General features: G+C 40.1%; 1 protein-coding gene across 9 annotated transcripts in view; it reads left to right on the forward strand.

Annotated features, from left to right (window-relative positions):
• Nucleotides 1–7,227, forward strand: part of CD36 (CD36 molecule) — a 100,521-nt gene extending 93,294 nt beyond the window's left edge. For all 9 annotated transcript variants that reach the window (XM_045288675.1, XM_045288677.1, XM_045288676.1 and 6 more), the window contains 3 exons: nt 392–446; nt 2,950–3,114; nt 6,269–7,227. In XM_045288675.1, coding sequence (XP_045144610.1) covers nt 392–446; nt 2,950–3,114 — 220 coding nt within the window. In that variant the 3' untranslated portion in view covers nt 6,269–7,227. The remainder of the gene's footprint in view (nt 1–391; nt 447–2,949; nt 3,115–6,268) is intronic.
• Nucleotides 7,228–22,043: the final 14,816 nt, after the last annotated feature.

The following is a 22,043-nucleotide window of genomic DNA, read 5'->3' on the forward strand; positions in this document are numbered from 1 at the left end:
TCCCATTGTTTTCTCCTCCAGATTGTTCATCCAACCTATCTTATTTAGACAGACCTGCAGAGATAATAACATGCACAAAAATAAGACAGAGCAATAGTTTCATATTTTATGCACCCACAAATGACTCACATAGAAACTAATGTCTGAGGGGTTATGTTGCCTGTAATATATATTATATATATAAATAATAAATATATATATAATGTACATGCTATTTACATAAACTTATAGAATATTTACATTTAAATTGCCCATTACAGGAAAAAAATCATGAAATAATTATCAAGAAGGGATAATTTCTAAATACATGTTTACCATAAAGATTAGCAAAATCTCTTTTATATACTTATGTATATATCTCTCCATAATTTTTTTCCATGACTGTTTACAGTGCATTGAAACGTCTGAAGCACAACTACCTTGTGCCTATCCTTTGGCTTAACGAGGTTAGTGTTTTCATCTGTTGATCTTTAAAGCCGTAAACATGATTGTCTTTAGAAATACTCTTGATATTTCAAAGTAGTCTATGTATGCATAGTGTCTGAAGCCATACCAGGGCCTTCCACAAATTCATGGAAAAATGGAGTTTGACAATAATAGCATTTTCCCACACCTTTTCGAAGGCCTTTTTATGTACTTTTGTTGTGCACGAGTAAGTATCGATGGGTTAATGCATAAATACCAAATTGTGTTAGGGCTCACTTTTATCTTCTAGAAAACTAAGGCACTTCCTTTCACTTAAGATTCTTTTCAAAATATATCTGTTAAACAATTTTCTTGGCATTCTTGTTTTCTCAGGGAAAAGATAGGCATGCTTGTCATGTCAAACAAGTCAAAATCCAGTGAATGTTATGCCACAGACAAGCTCACTGTCATCAAGTCAATGTCAGCTCTTGGTGACCCAATAGAGCAGGCTAGAACCACCCCTGGGAGTTTCCAAGACAGGAGCTATTTACAGGAGTAAAACGCCCTTTCTCCTTCTGAGGGGTTGATGCTTTTGAACTGTTGATCTTGCAGTTACAGACCAATGTGTAAGCCCTAGGCCACCATCGTTTCTTTAATAATAAAACTGTATTTTAATAAAAGTGAACATTAGAGTTCTAATAAAACCCTACTGATGGAACAATTGTTCATCGCTGGGTTGAACACGAAACTATTAGAGATTCATACTCATTCCACTTCTCCATAAGAAAAAGATCTGCCTTCAGCTTCCCAAACCAAAAATATCCTCTGAAATCTTTTTTAAATAAAAAAATACCCAACGTGATGGAGCCGATTCTGACTCTCAGTGACTCTGTAAGACAGAGAAACTGCCTCATGGGTTCACGTGGCCGTCTGTCTATACGCAAGCAGACCTCCACATCTTTCTCCCGCAGGCTGGCTGCTCAGGCCAAGTCACTAACCTGCAGGCTGGCTTCACCCCTGCACAGCCAGGGCTCCTTAAGCAAGCAACAGGTTCGTTTTATTATTCAGACACGTTTTCCTGGATTACTGTGCTCTTTCAAAGGACTATAGAGGATAAACCTGACAAAACTAACCTGGAATGTAGATCAGAGGCTTAGTGGTCAGACAGTTTATGTTCATGGGGAAGGAACAGTTCTTAAAGGGGGGAGAGAATGATTGCACAACCTAAAAGATGTTATCAGTATTACTTAATTGTGCATGCAGAACCAGGTAAATTGATTTGCCTGTGTGTATTTTTAACAACAACCATAAAAAGTGAAATAAAATGTTTTTATAAAGAGAAAGATCTACATCCACTCCTCACTTATAAACATCCCTAGGACACTATGCAAAAATGGAGGATGATGACATCACCATCTAACTGCCAGCTTACATCATTGCCTAACAGGGGGATGCTAACCACAACTTCAGCGGTTGAAACTCAGTAAACCCTCCTCTGTAAAGATTTACAGTGTAGGTACCCCTAGGGAGCATTTCTACTCTGCCCTTTAAGGTGTCAGAACGGACTGTATGGTGGTGGGCTGGAGTTTGGTGTAGGTTTTGGCGTGGGCTAGCCAAAATGACATAAATCTTTCACTATCACTGTCAACCCTTACCTCACACCTCAGCATTTGTTACATATTATACATTTTACATATATGTACAAAATAGTTGGATCATAATTTTTTAATATTGTAATAATGTGCAATGTCAGATAACAAGATAGTGAGGAGTTGGTATACATTCAAGAAAACCCTATGGGACAAGTCTACTCTGTCATTTGAGGTCACTATGGATAGGAATCTATTTTACAGCACCTAACAATAAAATAGACCTATACTAAGCTTATAAAGATCAGGTAATTTAGACCTAGCTGCTCTATTCTCTTGCCTGGCTAGGTATTTTGGGGGTAAACACTGACTTGACTAGCCACAGAATTAAGAAATTCACTGCATACACTTTACAGGAACCGAACCTATGGAATTTGGCTTTCCCCTAGAGGAGACCTGGTAGTGTAGGAGTAAAACGTAGTGGTCATACGTTGGGTTGGGCTGTGATCTTCGTGGTCGGCAGTTCAAAGCACCAGTAGCTTCGCTGGAGAAAGACTGCGCTTTCTTCTCCCGTAAAGGTTTCAGTGTTGGAAATCCACAGCGGTCGGTCTCTTTGTGAGCCAGCATTGACTCGATGGCACTGAGTGGCATTACAGGAACATGGTTTTGTGTGTAGAAATTTGTAAAACATTTCAGAGACATGCTTTTGAAATGATGCCTACAATATTGAAAATTGCTATCTAATGTATTTAATAAGTCAGCGGTTACTGTTTTCTAAATACTTCATCTCAGTGGGGTGGTTTGCATTCTTAAGCATACCAGGTGGATTTCATTGTTTTGTTTTATATATGTAGGTGACTAACACATAAGCAGGTGTTTGGGGGTATTTGGAAACTTTGGCTGTATTTCTTCCCTCCCCTTCCCATGGGACCACTAATTATTAACTTGATTACAGACTGGCACCATCGGTGATGAGAAAGCAGAAATGTTTAGAAATAAAGTGACCGGAAAAATCAACATGCTGGGAATGGTTGAAATGGTCTTGCTTGTTGTTGGCGTGGTGATGTTTGTTGCCTTTATGATTTCGTACTGTGCGTGCAAATCAAAGAAAGTGAAATAAGTAAGTATGTCTAGATAAATCTATCGATACATTAACCTTCATGTATAAATTTCTTGTTTTCTTTTCATCAGAGAGGAGGTACAAATTCAGTTAAATCATAAATATTTCTGGACATGCCTACAAAGCTATCCTTTTTAAATGCTCCAACAGTTTATGTGCATGGTATAATGTAAATAAAAACACAAATGAAGACACTGTTAGTCCTGGGAGAATTGAAGAAAAGTGGCACTATAGCTTTTATTTAAAATTCTGACTTATTAATTTCCAGTTAATTATTTTTTAAATAACTAATACATAGATTTGTCTGCTAGTGACTAGGAAAAATTGTAGAGATGCAAAAAAAAAATGGTGCGGATTTATGGTGATTGAAGTTTGCAAACTTCTATTAAGGAAACAAGTAAATGGAAAAAGCCTATGCAAGTTACCAATTATTAATGTCAACAACAGGAAGTAAAAAGAGAGCTAAAAACAACAGGAAAATATAGTTGAAATAGATTCAAGTATGCTAATTTAAAAATAGAAGTTGATGTGGATGAATCAGTAAATGATAGCATGCTGGTATAAAGCTAGGATTGTTGCATAAACACTTGGAAGACGTGTGGGACCCAGGGCCAGCTGTATGCCCCCTAAATGAGAGATGTCGGTGCTCTGGTGACTGATAGGAAGTTAAGAGTGAAAGCCTGAAAAGAGCAATAAAAGAAACTGAAAAACATCGTTTTCAATAGGGTAAATCCCAAACTCTCTGGGTTTAGAGGAAAAACAAACAGGTAAATGTGAACCAGATCTAAGTTTCTGGCAAAGTTGCAGAGGTGGTTCCGATCTCTTCGCTTTAGCCTACGGGAGGCATGCCTCTTGTACATCATTAACAAAAATGGCAGGTTGACTCTTTGCTTTAGCCTATGGGAGCCATGCCTCTTGTACATCATTAACAAAAATAGCAGGTTGACTCTTTGCTTTAGCCTACGGGAGGCATGCCTCTTATACATCATTAACAAAAATGACAGGCTGACTCTCCCTTCCCCAAACAGAAGTCTTTCTTTAGTCATCATGGGGTGACACTAGTGTAACCTGTGGGCAAGCATTTACCACTCCCTCCATCATTTCTGTCAACTCTATTCCTATCTTTCCGATCAATGGACAATCCCAGTCCACCCCAACCCCCAACAGCAATGTGCTTGCTATGAAAATCAAAACCAGAAGAGAAATATTCTTACTATACCTTCCAATCAGATTGATGATCCTTAAGTTAACTCACATGAACATTCTGGAGTTGCCATTGAAAATGACTTTGCTGGCAACCCTAGAGAGTAGAACTTGTCCTCAGGGGATCATAGGGATCTATCTGTAAGGGTGCCGTTTGCCAGGTCTTTCTAGGCAGAGTACTGGATGTGCTCAAACCACCAACCTTTCACTTGGCAACCGAGTGCTCCATCATTGTGCCACTGACGATGAGAATGGATATTTGTTGTTAGCTAGTGCTTGGGTCATGCGAAGCCGTTAAACAATCATATTTAATCTCTGATTCAACTCCAGGAGGTTTTAGTAGACAACAATTATTCATTGGTACATATCCTTTTCCTTCCCAAACCTATGTTTATGGAGGTGGAAAAGCATTATGGAGGCAGGCTGCCTTATATTTCACCTGTGGAGAGGCTCGTGGGTTTTACTACTGACCTTTTTTAGTCTAGCAGCCGGGTGCATAATCCACCGTACTGCCGGTACCCCTGATCTGCTTCCTAACCCTGTCATTGGGTCAGTTCTAACTCACAGAGACCAGATATGTGATTTCAGAGACCCTAAATCTCTGCAAGAGTAGATGACCTCAATTTGCTCTCTCAGAGCAGCTGGTGGGCTGGAACTTTGGACCTATCTGTTAAAAGTCCAATACGTGCTCAACATCCTACATCCTAGACAATCATAAACTGTAACAAATACAAATGGTCCACTATAAGAAAGCATAAATAAGCTGCTTGGGTGATTAAAAAATTTTGAATTTGAGGAACAATATAAGTGTGTGTGTATGTGTGTGGAGAGAGAGATTGTATTAAGGCAAATCCATCTTACCAACATTGCTGCTGCTGTTCTTTACTCAAAAAAAGGGGGATTGAACAATTTACTGACAATCTATTTGGAAAAAGTACATACAAAATACTAAGCTAAAACTATTATATAATAATAAGCAAAATGTTGTATTACTATAATTTCTCATTAGTCCAGTAATAAATAATTTGTAGTTAAACAATGATGTTCGTATTACAATTTATATAATTGAAAGGAAAAGTCAGCCACTAAAAGCAAAATAAAACTTCAAAAACTTATTTTTACTGTGATAATTTGCTTCCAAATTAGGTGGTTACAAACTTTTATAAGTTGCCTGTATTTATATGATACATTTCATCACTAATGAATCTTTTCTTTTCAGAATCATTGGTCCATATATAGCTCAGTTATGAAAAGGATTGAAAGATTCCCAGAGTATCTTTTATCAGAAAATATATTTGTGTTTATACATTTGATTGTTGTCAGGAAATGATACTGTCCTTCTTAAGGGCATATTTCCTCATTTACAAGTCCAGAAAAGCATTTCTATTCAGCCATTACTTAATTTAGTAGATTTGGAAGAATCACTGGAAATGGTTATTTCTTTAAACAAACCTCAGCATTGAACATTATCAAAAGTATGTGTCTGGGCAGATTTGTTATCATTGAAAAACTAAGGAGATCCATGTCCACAGGATTTAAAGTATATGGTAGTGGAATAGCTGTGGTCTTATTGAGTGGATCACAAAACAGAATAGACCAGTGGTCTTTAAGAAAAGTAGTAATAAATACAGTGCTATACTATGATAAATACAAATAATATACTACAAACTAATGACGCTAAATGAAGAGACTCAGGAGAGAGAAGGAGTGTGCGAATTCCCATCGCAGATGTCATTGCTTAGTGTACCTTTCACACTACCTCGGGTCCGTCTTTCATGAACTGATACATACATTGTGTTATTGAGATGTCCATGAGAGAGTTTTTCTCTGCAGCTTGAGAAACTGAGCTGAATAATAGACAATGTGAAAGCATTGATCCGTAGAATTTTGCTGTGACCAGTCTCATAATCCCACACTGTCAGAGGAGAGTAATAGCTCTTCTAATTTACAGGCAGCAAACGGAGTCCTGGCACTTACGCATGAGCTACATCGGAACGACTGGAAAATATCACTCTACAAAATGAAGACTTAATCCGCTTTATTTCTACAAAAAAATATTTTGCCTTTTAGTTGAAGAGATGATGGCACCACTCTTTTGCCCTAACCAGCAGCACATTCTTAAAGGATTGTTAAGACGCCATTAAAAAGCTATACTTTGAGCCCAGAACGACCCACCTTTCAAAAGTCATTACTTCAAAATGGAATTGATTTTAGTTTCTACAGACCTGCTTCAAGCATGTACCAATTCAGGTCACTGGTGGGAAGAACCACAGAAGAGGGGAGTTTCTACAGAAACCCTGAGCCCTTGGCTCCCCTGTCCTCCTCTCAGAGAGTAAGCAACATCAATCGCCCTTGGCCATATATCCCTGCCCAGGCTTGGTTGCAATAGACAGACCCAGGATCGTCAACAATGCATTGCGCTATCTGGGTACCAACCATTTTGAAAGACATTTAATAACAGAAGATAAATGATTAGATTAACTGGTTTTTGAGTCTCTTACTAGTTATGCCTTCGGTTATTTTGTTTTTTATTCTCTGTGGTACCCTCTGTACATTGGCAGTAAACTTAGTAACCATTTCTCTGAATTGTTCTTACTTTCTAGCAATAGGAGCTTATATGTTTTTCCTATTGAGCATGCAAATGGATATCCTTCCTAGCATACTTCAGCTCGTTCTGTTTGAGGACTTTGTCATTTTCTAAGTTCTGCAACAGTTAGGGAAATCTAAGCGGACTTTGGCCTTTCCACGCAGTTGCAATTTATGCTGAAGAGCGCTGTGCTAGTTTACAGAAATGTAAGTGGTAATCGATGCATTCTTGTGCAGCAGATTACAGCGATGAGACTGTGCACTCATAGTCCTCGTACAAGCAGCGAGGCTGGCGTCGACTATTAAAATGTGGTCCTCCGTGCACTTCCGTACCTTGGCTCGTTTCTGTGGTGTCACCAGCTTCGCTCTACTCTCTGCTGCGAGTGGTCTTTCTTAATCCACGTACCTTCCTGAATTCATATTCTTTTGCAAATGTTATTTCTGGATTCACTTTTGACCACGTCTTCTGGAGGAAATTTCTAAGCCCATTTGAGTGTGGGAAAGATATTTGGTTTATCTTTTACTGCAGCTGACCTTGAGGCCAAGGCAGTGGAGTTGTTTCCTTTGATGGGGAACCCTGATTTTTTTAATGGGTGCACTGATTGCAGAGACTATTAAATTCACATTTAATAATAAGTGCACATAGCCGGGGTCCTTTTACACACACACAAAAGGAATACAGGACAAAGGAAAGTAACTGGGGAATAGGCAGTCCTGGGTTACAAGCATCTGATTTACATTCAATCTGTAATTATATATCAAGCCTTGTAACATCTATTCTATTAAAAATTGGAGGTATATACAATAGTTTGTAATAACATATCAACACCACTTTGCAACACACATCAAAACATTGTGAATCATTAGTATTATCACTGCTAAGTAACTGGGAGTGTTTAATATGCCTTCAGTGTATAGAAATGTACACTGTATATGATTATATATACATATACTATATATACTATATATGTATACTATATATCACATATAGACTGTATATGATATATACATATACTATATGTACATATAGTGCGTGTGTATATATATGTATATGTATATCTATATAGATACTAAGATAAACATTTGACTTATTGGCATTAGATACAAACTGTACTTAACAGTTCAGGCTATGTACAAATTTGGCTTAAACTCTGATTTAGAATTGGAACTCATTCATAATCTAGAGACGATCGGCACTGAAATTAAGGAGAATTTGGTATCCAGGTATAAGATGCCAGGGTAAACACTGAAAAAATCTTATTGAAAATCCAGAAGCCAGGCACTCTAGATTTGAGGGATGTGAAAATCTGTTGATACTGAAAACATGCTGGCGAGTGCCTTGGCGTTTAATTGGAAGGAGTAAAAATGATGATTCTAAGATAGGGGTATGCAAGGTGATATTCTAGACATTCTTCCTGATGAACAAAATAAAAGAGCACTATCTTTACTTACATATATTTGGGAGTATGTTATTCTAAAAGGACACCAAGGACATTGCTTTATTCTTGAGATGCAGAGGGATCAGCTATGTGAAGCAAAATCTGGTCAAAAGACTTGGGCGAGAAAATCCACATACACCTCACATAAGGTTTATTCAATCAGTGGATTAAATCACAAACCTTCACACAAAATAAATGAAGATTTCTACATGTGACTTCTCGGTATCAGGGAAGATATCTTGATTAATGTGCCCTTAAGATTATTTAGTTTAACTAAATACAAATATATCCTGTCTTTATTGTTCCTCAGTGTGTCCTTTCTCGGAGTTCTATAAAGTGTAGATATTGGTAAAGATGGTCCATGTACAAAGACAAATGGATTCTATTAAAGACATTTATAGGAAAATATACATACCATATATACTCATGTATAAGCCAATTTTTTCAACACATTTTTAATGTGGTTTTGTGGTAAAATTAGATGTCTCAGCTGATAATTCGGGTTGGCTTATACTCAGGTATATACAGTACTTTCCTTAATGGGAAGTAGAATTTTTTCTTAAGAAAAGTTGAGACTTGGGTAGAGGTGTGTGTTCTAAGGACCTGGTGGCATAGGGGGAGTAACCTATTGATTTATTAGCTGCAAGGACAGCAGTTCAACTGGACCAACTGCTCCAAGGAGAGAGAGAGAGAGAGAGAGACAGACAGACAGACACATGCTCTACTCCCGTGGGATTGGGGATGGACTGGATGGAACTGGCAATGGTGTGAGGGTTTGGGATTTGGATGGCACTTTGGGCTGTATAACGAATGTGTGACTTTTTGCTTTGCCCTTGTGAAAGTGGATGATTTCAAGCGATGGTCAACGTAAGATGGTTTGTAATTGTATATGGATGAAATTGTATGCTTTATTCCATCGGAAAGCTTCACCATTTTAGAAAAGACACATTTTCATTCCAGCTTGTATAAATTCACAACCCCCCCGTCATTGTTTAAAACTTACTTTTACAAATCAACATCTACTCATTTACACGTGAGGTAGCGTTAGTTGTTGCTTATACATGCTTCAAGAAGCCAGACAACGATTGTTGTCACTCCCAGTTTTCAGGGAAAGAAGAAAAAAAGTGGAATTATTTCCAGAAAAATAATGATACTATGACTAAATTGGCTATCTCTTAAAACTCACTCTGTCAACGGGCTGCCTCGCTCGAGTGTACTTTCAGTTTTCCTGTTTGAAGTCCATTGAGGAGTGATGGCATGCAGCCCTGCCCTCAGCTCTTTAGGCCTAGTCACCATTCTAAGTGGACGTTGGACTTTTTCTCAATAATCACTGCCCGTGATTATTTTCTGCAAGCATCCACACAATTGCCTGTGAGTGGTTTTCCCTGCCTCGTGTGCCGTGAGCTGAACTAAAGAACAACAACAAAAAAAGAAGAAGCAAAACTTAATTTTATGTTTGAGTGAAGTATCCACTAGAACCTTGTGCTCTTTCAGTTTGCAGCTCAAAGGCAGCTTAAATGTTAAATGTTTGTGTAATAAATGATTCTCTTATGTAAAAAATGAATTCTGTTTTTGATGTATTCAACTTCCATATCACTATGCTACTTTTCTAACGGCTGTGTGTTTTTGTCTGTTCAAGAGCTACTTACAGATCACGCCCATTTCTTTTTCTTTCTCTTCTCAAATGTTATGGTTTTTTTGGCTGCCATGCAGGGTGGTCCTATCTCCAAGTAGCACAGCAGGATGCTCTTCTGGGGCCTGTGATCTTAATGGAAGAGATCAGGTCCTCCTGAATGACCCAGGGTGGGTTCAAACCAACAGGCCTTTTAGGAACAAGATATAAACTAATTGCCCCCACCACGCTTCTATCTATGTATTTCAATAGTATTCTAATCTAGATAGTTATAAAAGGAAATGATATTTATAAACCAACTGAAATGGTTTAAAACCTCACTGCCTGAACACTGTGTAGCACGAATCAGCAGCTTCAGCAGCACCTGGGAACGTTGCTAAGCCCAACACCTCAGATCCCAGTTCAGATGGACTGAATCCAGATTTTCCCATTAATAACATTCCCAAATGATTCATATACCTGGGAAAAATTGGAAAGGTGCTGGTTTAAATCATATTGGAGTTAGATGAATGAAATACTTTTTGTGTGACTGACTTGCTGGCATGACTTCAATTTATTAACATAATGCCTTATATTATATAACAAAGCTACCTATATGTATTAGATGAGAGGAAATTCATCAGACTTGTAAAGGTTTCCATCAATATTTCACCGGGTATTGTCATTTGTCTTGTTGAACTTACAAATTATATTTCAGGAAGTAATAAGGTAATATATATGGCAATATAGAGAAATGTGAAACAACAATCACCACAGTCCCTGGATTTGCTGAAATGTGTTCTTTGATCAGCTTAACAATGTGTTGTTTTCATAATATTCATATTTGCTGCATTGTCAATAGAGTATAAATTGAAGTCAGCAAGGAGTTTAAAATTAGAGATGTGACTATTCCTTAGAATTTATCTCAAATGGAACTCTTTGGAACCCTGTTATTCCATATGTCACTGTGTGAGGTGCCATTGAACCCGTTGTCACCCATAGAGACCCTATGCAAACAAAATGAAACATCGCCTGGTCCCACTGGTCCTCACAATTGTCCCCATGCTTGGGCCATTGTTGCGGCCACTGGGTCCATCCGTCTGATTGGGGGGCCTTCCTTTTTTCTTTTCTTTTTCCCTTTTGCTGCTCCTCCACTTTAACAAGCAGAATGTATTTCTCCAGAGACTGGTCTCTCCTGACATGTCCCAAGTATATAAGATGAAGTCTCACCATCCTTGCCCCTTATTAGGGCTCTGCCTGTTCTTCCAAGTAAAATTTGCTTTTCCTGTTGGGAGTCCCTGGTTCTTTCAACATTCCTTACCAGCACCACAATTCAAATGCATCAATTCTTTGTGGATCTTCCTTATTCAATATCCAACTCTCACATGCATATGAAGCAATGGAGAGCACCATGGCATGGGTCAGGTGCACCTTAGTCTGCAAAGTAAACTCCTTGCTTTTGAAGAGATCTTGTGCAGCAAATTTACCTCGTGCAATACATCCTTTGATGTCTTAACTGCTGTATCTATGAGCATTAATTGTGGATGCAACAAAGAGAAAATCCTTGACAACGTCAACCTTTTCTCCATTGATCATGATGTTACCTATCGACGGTCTATTTGTGAGGACTTGAGTCTTCCTCACATTGAGTTGCAACCCATACTGAAGGCTTCAGTCTTTGCTCTTCATGAGCGAGTGCCTGAAATCCTCCTCATTTTCAACTCGCAAAGTGTGTCATATGAATATAGCATGTTGTTCACAAGCAATCCTGATGCCACATTCTTCTTCATATAACCTAGCTTCTCGGATGATTTGCTCCACATAAATATCGAATAAATAGGGTGAGAGGATACAACTCTGACACACTTTTTTCCTGATTTTAAACCATATGGTATTCCTTTTTTCTGTTCACACAACTGTTTCTGATCCACGTATAAGTGTTCTGGAATTCCCATTCTCTCAAGGTTATCCATAGTTTGCTATGGCCCACAAATCGGATGCCTTTGCATAATCAATAAGACACAGTAAACATCTATAGTATTCTCTGCTTTCAGCCAAAGTCCATCTGACTTCAGCAATGATATCCCTTGTTCCATGTCTTCTTCTGAATCTGGCCTGAGCCTCGGGCAGCTCCCTCCCTGTCAGTGTCCTGCCGCAGCCATTGTCACGATCTTCAGGACAAGTTTACAGACATGTGATAGCAATGATATTTTTCTATCATTTCGGGATTCTGTTGGGTAACCTTTCTTTAGAAGGAGTATAAATATTGATATCTTCCAGTCAGTTGGCCAAGTAGTTTTCTATCAAATTTCCTACCCTGGATGAGTGTTCCATCAGCTTGTGGAAACTTTTCAATGAACACTCCATCACTTCCTGGAGTCTTGTTTTCTTGCGAATGCTTTGAGGATGGCTTGAATTTCTTCCCTCAGTATCATTGGTCTTGCTCATATGCTACCTCCAGAAATGTCTGAATGTCGGCTAGATCTTGGTGGTCCAGCAACTCTGTGTATCCATTCCCTTTTCTTTTGATGATTCCTTCATTAGTCAATAGTTTCTCCATTGAATCTCAACCTGAGACTGGATTTTTTTCCTCATTTATTCTTTCAGTTTAAGATAAGCTCAGTACATTCTCTCTTTGGTTTTCCAACTCTAGGTCTTTGCAGATTTCATTAGACTATTTTACATTGTCTTCTTGAACTGTGATGTCAAATTTTCTTTATAGCCCATTGACCTCATCTTTTCTTCCATTTACTTTAGCCACTCCATAAGTAAGCACATGGTTCCGAGTCTCTTCTGATACCACGCTGGTCTTTCTCTCTTTCATGTCTTTTTAATGACCTTTCACTTTCTTCATGAGTCATGTTCTTGATGTCTTCCCACAGTCCGTCAAGTCTTCTGTCATTAATGTTTCATGTGTCAAATCTGTTCTTGAGATGTTCTGAAAATTCAAGTGGGATAGACTCAAGGTAGCACTTTGGCTCTGTTGACTTGTTTTAACTTTCTTCAGCTTCAAACTAAATTTTCATATGAGCCATTGATAGTCCACTCCACAGTGAGTCCCTGGTCTGGTTTGAGCTGCTGATATTGAGCTTCTCCATGATCTCTTCCCACGGATATCGTCAATTTTGTTTCTGTGTATTCCATGTAAGAAGTCCATGTATATAGTCACCATTTGTGTTGTTGAGAAAATGTTATTTGCTATGAACAAGTTGGAGGTGTTCCAAAACTGTATCATGAGATCTCCAACTTCATTTCTTTCACCAAGACCATGTTTTCCAACTCCTGTCCCTTCCCTTTTTGTCCCCCAGCTTTAGCATTCCAATCACCAATACTTCCCAGTGCATTCTTGACGGCATGCTTGATCAGTTTCTGACTGGAGATATTGGTAGAACTCTTTGATTTCTTCATCTTTAACTTTTGTGGTCAGTGCACAAAATAGTTGCATTGGTAGCTATACTCCTATTACTGATAGCATTGCGTGTCAAGATAGATCTTGAAATGTCCTTTTTGACAATCAATGCAAAGTCATTCCTCTTGATTGTGTTGCTCCTGGTGTCGTGAGCCATATGATTTTCTGATTCAAAATGGCGAACACCAGTTAATTTCAGGTCACTAACATCTAGGATATCAAACTTTATGTATTTCATTTCACTTTTGACACTTCCAACTTTCCTGGATTCATGCTTTGCGCATTCCAAGTTCTGAACATTCGTAGATAACCACAGCCATTTCTTCTCACCAGGAGTTGTACGCCCTCAGCAAATGAAGATCCCCGAAGCATTATTGCCACAGACTATGCCATTCACGTCACCGTGGTAGATTCTATTGTCAGAAGACAGCTCCGCAACAGGCACGTTTCGACGGCCTCTCTGCCTGCCGGGCTTATTCTCTGACACTCTCTGACGATGCCCTGCTTCCGTCCGTTAGGCTGGACAATATGTCCAGGCTGTGTGGAAGGTTTCCAGCAGCTGCTTCTCAGAAGTGGGCAGCTTATGCCTTCTTTGTCATTTGTTCTGAGTCCGAAGCTCCACTGAAGCCTGTTCATTTTGCGTGACCCTGCTGACATTTTAAATACCAGTGACATAGCTTCCGCATCACAGCCACACACGAGCCACTGCAGTATGACAAACTGACAGACTAAGGATAGAGCTATGTCAGATAGTACATGTAAATTATAAGACATGGAATAATAGATGCAGAGGAGCAAAATCCCGGGCTAGGTTGATATTCGTCAGGCTGGGATGAATTACAGAGAGAGACAAAGGAGGAGATAAACGGAAGTAGAAAACAGATATGATTGCTTATGTATTTTACAGGGTGTCTACACAATGAAGTAAAAGTGCAGGAAGGCCAGGGTGGAAGAGAGAGCTGATCTCTAGAGTGTCTAAGGTTGAAGTGCTGAGTTGAAGCTCCTTTGTCCTGAAGTTTTCCAAGTCTGCACAGTTGACGACCTGGGCCCGTGAGGAAGGATGGCCAGATAATTGAAAGAAGAGGGAGCGTTAAGGGATGGTGGCTTCTTAAGCTCCACTGATTAAGAATGAAAGAAATTAGGCATTTGTTATTTCTGTGAAACCACCTTATAATGGAAACAATGAATCTCAGAAAGTTTAACAACCTTTGCCTTCTCAGGTAAACAAGGAGTAGGATACTGAAAACTCTCTTGTCCGGAACCTACTATAAATATTAATTCATGTTCATGTTGCCTAGTTTCCCCTTGTGGTTATTTTTCTCACTTTCACCAACATCCTGTGGAAGCTGACTCATAATGACCCTACAGGACAAGGCAGAATTGTCCCTGGAGTTTCCTAGGCTGGAACTCTTTATGGGAATAGAAAGCCCCTTCTTTATCCCACGAAGCAGCAGATGGCTTTGAACTTCTGACCTTGTGGTGAGCAGCCTGACTCATAAACACGAGTGCCAGGACTCTGGTGGTGAGATGGCATTGCCGTGGAACCGTGCCTCTGAGGTAGACAGCGCAGGACCACTCCAAACGACGTGCTCAAGGCTCTGCTGCCTGTCTCTCTGAGGAACCTCTGGTGGTTGGAACTGAAGTATTTGCAGAGACTGATCTAGCCTCCCGTCAAAATAAACTTCACAAAAACTCCAAGGACGAGCACTTTGAAACGATGATTATCTATAGAAAAATCGGTGTCTGAGTAATCATTTCACAGTGATGGGCCTCCGAGTTTGTGAACCTACACGGGTAAGTAACAAGTACGGCTACTGGAGTTGTAGTCCCTGGGTTTATTTGAAACAAAACAGGTGAAACAAGGTTCTGTGATCACTGATGGCAACAGAAAGGTTCTCGAAGGAATACACTTACCCTTGTGCTCTGGTTGCCTCTTGGTGTGAGCTGGGCTAACTGCAAGGTCAGCAGTTTGAAACCACACGCCTCTCCTCAGAACAAAGGTTGAGGTTTGTTGTCTCTTAAGGGTTAAAGTCTCACCAACCCACAAGAAAAGTTTTACCTGCCCTATAAGGTCTCTATGAGTCAGAAACTACTTTTTGGCAGTGAGGGTTTTTTTGTTTTGTTTTGTTTTTTGAGTGAGTCTCATTATGGTAGCTTAAAACAAAACAAAACCCTGCCAAACTCAAACAGTGGTTTAGACGGTGTAGGGGTCAGCACAGAAGGTTATGGCAATGATTGGGGGAAATTTCAAAGGGGTCATCTTGAAATATTTCTCTCTAAAGAGAAGGGAAAATCATGAGGTATTATTAGGAAGAAGTTTTAAGAGAATTAAAAATTGCAATGGTGAAGAAAACATCAGGAAAGTTGTACTGAGAAAGTAGTTTTCCATTACCACCATGAACCTGCTCGTTCTTCGAGGGTTGCAAGAGACATAGAAGGGGTTTTCAGGTAGTGATAGCAACCAAAAGGTAATAAAATTTTTCAATGAACTTCTTTGAAGCCGCCTTCTGTAGGTGCCCCCTATGATATTCCACCTCTGGGGTGTCATGATGCTGTGTGCCTGCTGCCATCTGCCGGTTCGCTGCATAAACTGCATTAATCCGAAGAAATGTCCTTCACCCAAGAACCCCAAGGTCAGACGCGCAGGAACACAGGTGGTTCCACTACTCGCGTACATATTCCTGTTAACGCAAAACAAATGTCTTTCATTTCAGTTAAAAGTTCCTCCGTTACTGAAAACACGTGGTTTCCGCAAGGAATTCAAAGCACGCCATAATTTGGTCTTGAGAGTTCCCATAAACCATGGGCATTCCAGTGGAGTGACCAGATAGAATGGAAGGTTCTTTGCGGGAATCGCTGAGGGACACAAAGGGCTGAGCTGTTTGCCAAAGGTTGACAGGTACAGTCTTCCCAGAGGCTTCTTGTGGTTATTCGTAAGAAAGGCTTTGGAATGGTTGCTGCAGGACAAACCCTAGGCAACCTGGCTCTCCTCCTGGCACACTGATTGCCCATCCCCCCACCCACCACCACCCAGCAGAGGGGGAGAGGAGAGGGTCCCTCCGATGCAGGCATTTCCTCAGCAGAGAATTCCTTGCTGGATCATGGCATGTGCTGTTTGTTTTAAGAGCATTCAGCTTGACTACCAAGAATAAAAAAATAAGGAAGGTGAAAGTAGGTGAAGGAAACAAGTGAAAACCGATGAAGCAGGAGAGGCAGTGCGCATGTAAATAGTGGGTACTCTAGGCTTCAGGGATAATGGGACCCCATGCTAAATGTATAAACTTACCCCAGCTCTCTCTTCTAGCTTCTCATTTTTGCTTTAAATTGATAGATGATTGTGTTATTTTATGTTAGTCTTGACTTGTGCCAAGAGCTCTGGGATTGTTTGCCTGGTATACTTAGAGTGTTTCACAGTATCAAGGAAATTTCCTACTCAATCCTAGAGCTCTTAAATGAGATTGGAAAGCACACATTTGCGTTTGTTGACACTAACTCGGCATGCAGCATATGAATACAAACTTTAATGGAATTATTAAAATAAAGTACAAATACAATATATGGTATCAGGTAGCTAATGAGTTTCCTTTAGCACTGTTTAATTGCAGCTGCCTGAAATGATTTGGTTAAGAAAGTTGTGAATAAAGATTCAAGATCTTCAGACCCAAAAGGCTATATGGATAGTTCGCTCAGAGGAATAGTAAGAGAACATTGGGGTCCCTAGTTGAAGAAAGTCCCCTAAGGATGGATGCATGAAATGGGCAATTTAACTTGTGGGCTTAAGCACTGGCATCATTAACTATGAGGTAAACATTCAGATTCAATTAGCCCACTTAATTGTCACATTAAAGAATTTTTTGGTGGTTTTCCTTATTCACTGTCCAACTGTTGAATGCCATGAAGCTATTGAAAATGCCATTAAAAATACCATGGTTTCCGTCAAACACACCTTTGTCCTCAAAGTGACATTTAGTCTCTTAACACTTTAAGGAGGTGTGTGCCCAATAAAGATGCCATTTGCTGGCTTGACGGCTGCTTCCATAAGCACGGATTTGTCGATCCATGAAAAGTGTAATCCTCGGCAACCTCCGTCTTTTTTCACCTTGTTGTGGTTCTCTGAGTGAAGGTGTGGGGATTTGGGTTTTGTTATCATTGAGTTGCAATATATACTGCAGTTGCAATGTTGACTGTCATATTTGATCTTACCAGCAAGTGCTTTAAGTATTCCTCTACATTTGGGCAAGCTGTTGATATGACATCCTCCCATATCAGTGCCTCTTTCTTCTTCATACAGTCCAACTTCCTGGAATGTTTGCTCAGCATAAAATGTGAATCAGTGTGGTGAAAGAATACACCCTTGACACACACCTTTCCTTACGGTAAACCACCAGCATGCCCTTGTTCTTTTCCGGTGACGACCTCTTCATTGACATATAAGTTCTGCCTGAGCACAATAGAGTCCTGGATTTCCCATCCTTCTCAATGCTGTCTGCCGTTTTGTTAGGCTTCACATGGTGGAACACCTTTGCATAGGCAAGAAAACCTCCTACTTTCATTCGCGTTCCAGTGATTCCATATCCTCTTCTGAATCCTGGTTGCATGTTTGGTAGTTCCCTGTTGGGGTACTATGGTAATCACTTAGCAATTATCTTGAACAGAATCTGACTTGCATGTCTTATCAATCATTGCCACCTTCTGCCAGGGTGCCTTTCTTTGGAATGGGCATAGATATCGGTCGCTTTCACATGGCTGGTCAGGTATCTGTCCTCCAAATTTGTCCCATGGACTAGTGAGTGCTTCCAGCGCTGTATCGGGTTATTTCGTCAATTCCCAGAGCCTTCGTTCTCATTAGTGCCTTCAACGCCACTGGTTCTTGATCCAATGCCAGCTCTTGAAACGATTGAATGTTGACCAGTTCTTTATGGCACACTGACTGTATTCCTCCATTTTCTCTTGTTGCTTCCTGCAATATTCAGTATTTGCCCATGGAATCTTGAATACAACACCTTGAAATTAGAATGTTTTCTTCGGGTCTCTCAGCTTGAGCTATACTGACCATGCTGTTCATTTGGGGCCCTGTGATTCCAGGTCTTTATATATTTCCTTATAATACTTCAGCTTCTCTTTTTTTAACTTCATCATTTTGCCATTTAATTTAGATGCTCCACATTCAGCAAAGTTCAGTATATATATAAATTCACTCTGGTGTTTTTTCTTTTTCAATTTTTTTTAAAAAATTGTCATTTCATTGGGGGCTCTTTCAGTTCTTATAACAATCCATACATCCATTGTGTCAAGCATGTCTGTACATATGTTGCCATCCAAAACATTTTCTTTCTACTTGAACCCTTGGTATCTGCTCTTCTTTTTTCCCCCTCCTTCCCCCACCCTCCCACCCTTATGAACGCTTGACAAATTATAAATTATTATGATTTTCATTTCTTACACTGTCCACTGTCTCGTCTCCCTTCATCCATGTTTCTGTTGTTTGTCACGGGGGTGGGAGTGGGGGTTATTCATCTATCATTGTGATCAGTTTCCCCTTTCTTCCCCCACCTTCCCCCTACCCTCATCATATCGCTACTCCCATTGTTTCATTGTTTTTCTGAGGGGTTTATCTGTCCTGGATTCCATGTGTCGAGAACTCTTATGTGTACCAGTATGCACGCTCTGGTCAAGCCTGACTTGTAAGGTAGAACTGGGGTCATGCTAATGGGGAGAGGGGGGACATTAAAGAACTAGAAGAATGTTGTATGCTTTGTTAGTGCTGTACTACACCCTGGCTGACTTTGTCTTCTTGATTTACCCTTTGAAATTTTCTGTTCAGCTCTTTGACTTCATCATTTCTTCTATTTATTTTAGATACTCTGATGAAAAACACATTTCAGAGTCCCTTTTGACATCCACTTTGACCTTTTCTTTTTTGTTGTTCTTAATGACATTTTACTTTCTTCATATATGATGTTCTTAAATTCATTTCACAGTTCATGGGGTCTTCTGTCATTAGTGTTCCATGTATCAAATCTGTTCTTGAGATATTTCCTTAATTCAGGGGGGATATACTTCAGGTAGTATTGTGGCTCATGTGAACTAGTTTAAATTATCTTCAATTTCCACTGGAACTTAGATGTGAGCAATTGCAAGTCTGTTCCAAAGTCAACCTTTGGCCTCATTTCAGCTGATGACCCACAACTTCTCCATCATCTCTACTCACAGAGGTGGTCTATTTGATTTTGCTAAATCAATTAACCTGTGCTATTTCATGAGTAATCAGTCCTGGTGGTGCAGTGGTTAGATGTTGGGCTGCTGTCCATAGATCAGCAGTTTGAAACCACCAGTCAGTCCACAGGAGAAAATGAGACTTTCGACCCCTGTAAAGATTTGCAGTCTCAGTAATCCACAGGGGCGGTTCTATGCTGGCCTGTAGCATCGCTATAAGTCAGCACAGCCTCCCTGGAAGGCAGGGAATGAGAGGGAGTGAATTTAAGGGCTTTGGCTGAATACTCATAGAACTCCAAGGACAGAGTTGAAAGGTGTTAAGCATGAGCATCTCTACATATTCCTTAGCACTTCCTTTTAAGCCTGAGTTTCAATTGCTTTTGCTGTTACATGCTATTGAATCCATTCAGAGTCATAGTGACCTAATAGTTACCACAGCAGATGCTAGCCCATCCTCACAACCTTTGCTGTGTTTGAGCCGATTGCTGCAACCACTATGTTGAGATGTCTTATTTTTTTTACCATAGTGTCCTTCTTCAGTGATAGTCTTTCTGAAAAACATTTCCCATGTGTCACAGCTGCAGTCTCACTCACCCTGCTTCTTAGGAGCATTCTTTCTGCAGATCTTTCGAGACATAAAAGTCTGTCCTTTGGGAAATGCAATATAGCCCAGATGGATGCTATGTGCACAATGGGTTTACATCATAAATGAAAACCATTAAATTTGGGGAATCCATCGTTTGTAGAGCAAGCAGTAAATAAGTGTGTTTTTGTTGTTGTTTGTGTATTTTTTAATCCATGCGGTAAAGGATGCGTTACCTCCACCCACTTGCATGTCTGTTTGTAAGCATAAATCCAAGAAATGGCCAGAAAATGAGCCTTTCTTTACTGGCACAGCCAGTGAGGCATGTAGAACTTTAAGACGCCAAAGAAAACTGCCTCCTCCGAACATACAAAACAGTTTGTCCAAGTTTAAAAAGAAGGGAAAAAGAACCGTTTTAGCTGTCCAACAAAACTTTGGTAAAGGCAGATAAACACCGTGATACGCCATTGTTCTTGTTAGGCACCTTTGAGTTGGTTCGTATGCTAGCAAGCCTCTGGCAGCAGAGGGAAGCACTGTCCTGTCCTGCACCGCCATCATGATTGCTGGGTGGGATCTCATTGTCACAGCCACTGTGTCAGGCCACCTCATCGAGGACCTTCCTCCTTTTTGCTGCCCTTCCACTTTACCGACCCTGACACCTTTTCCCACAGCCAGATCTCTCCTGATAACATGTCCGTAGTATGTGAGACAGGGTCTCACCATCTGGCTTCTAAGGAGCATTCTGGTTCCTCTTCTTCTAAAACAGATCTGGTTTTTCTTTTGGCAATACTTTAATATTATTCACCGACACTCGAATTCAAATGCATACTTGATACTGCCGTTCTCCTTCTTCAAGGACCAGCCTTCACGTGCATGACAGGTGGTTGAACATGCTCTGGCTGGGATCAAGCACACCTTCGTCCTCACGGCGATATGTCTGCTCTTCGCCCCATGTGCAGGGCTTGTGCAGCATACTTACTTAACGCAATGTGTTGTTTGATTTCTAGAAGTCTTCCATGACACTGCTTGTGTGTTCAAGCAAGACGAAATCTTCAACAATTCAATCTTTTCTTTGTTTATCGTGATGTACCTATTGGTCCAATAATGAGAATCTTAGAAACCTATAGGGTTGTAATCAATATTGAAGGCTGCAACCCCTGATCTTCATCAGCAATTGCTACAAGTCCTCCTCACTGTCGGTAATCAGGGTTGTGTGAACTGCATGTTGTAGGTTGTTGATAAGCCTTCTTCTGATCCTAATGCTACTTTCTTTTTCATATAGTTTAGCTTCTCTGATTATTTGCTAAGCATAATTGAATAAGTATTGTGAGAGGATAAAACTCGTACACAGATCTTTCTTACCTTGAAATCATGCAGTATTCCCTTGTTCTGTTCGAACAACTGCCTCTTGGTCCACGTATAGGTGCCACATAAGCACAATGAAGTGTTCTGGAATTCCCTATCTTCTCAGTGTTACCTGTATTTTTATGATCCACAGAGTTGAATGCCTTTCCTTAGACAGTAAAACACAAGGAAATATTTTCTGCTATTCTCTATTTCCTGTGAAAACCAGTACAATGTCAGCAACGATGGCCCTCGCTTCAGGTCCTCTCCTGAATCAGGCGTGGGTTCCGGCCAGCTCCTGGCTCTATACTGCTGCAGCCACTGTCGGATGGTTTCCAGAACATGTTCCTTGCCTGTGATACCAATGATATTGTGTGATAGTGTCTGTGTTCTACGGGGTCACTCTTCCTTGGAATGGGGATCCATCTGTACGCCTTCAGTGCAGTTGGACTTCTGCCATCAGCACCTCTGGTTCTTAATCATATACGACCTCTTGAAATTATTAAATAGGACATGCTTCTTTTGCCTTGAAAAATC

The sequence above is a fragment of the Echinops telfairi genome, unplaced genomic scaffold (assembly GCF_000313985.2).
Source record: "Echinops telfairi isolate 266 unplaced genomic scaffold, ASM31398v2 ScPeMD7_23;HRSCAF=83, whole genome shotgun sequence".
NCBI classification, from domain to species: Eukaryota; Metazoa; Chordata; class Mammalia; order Afrosoricida; family Tenrecidae; genus Echinops; species Echinops telfairi.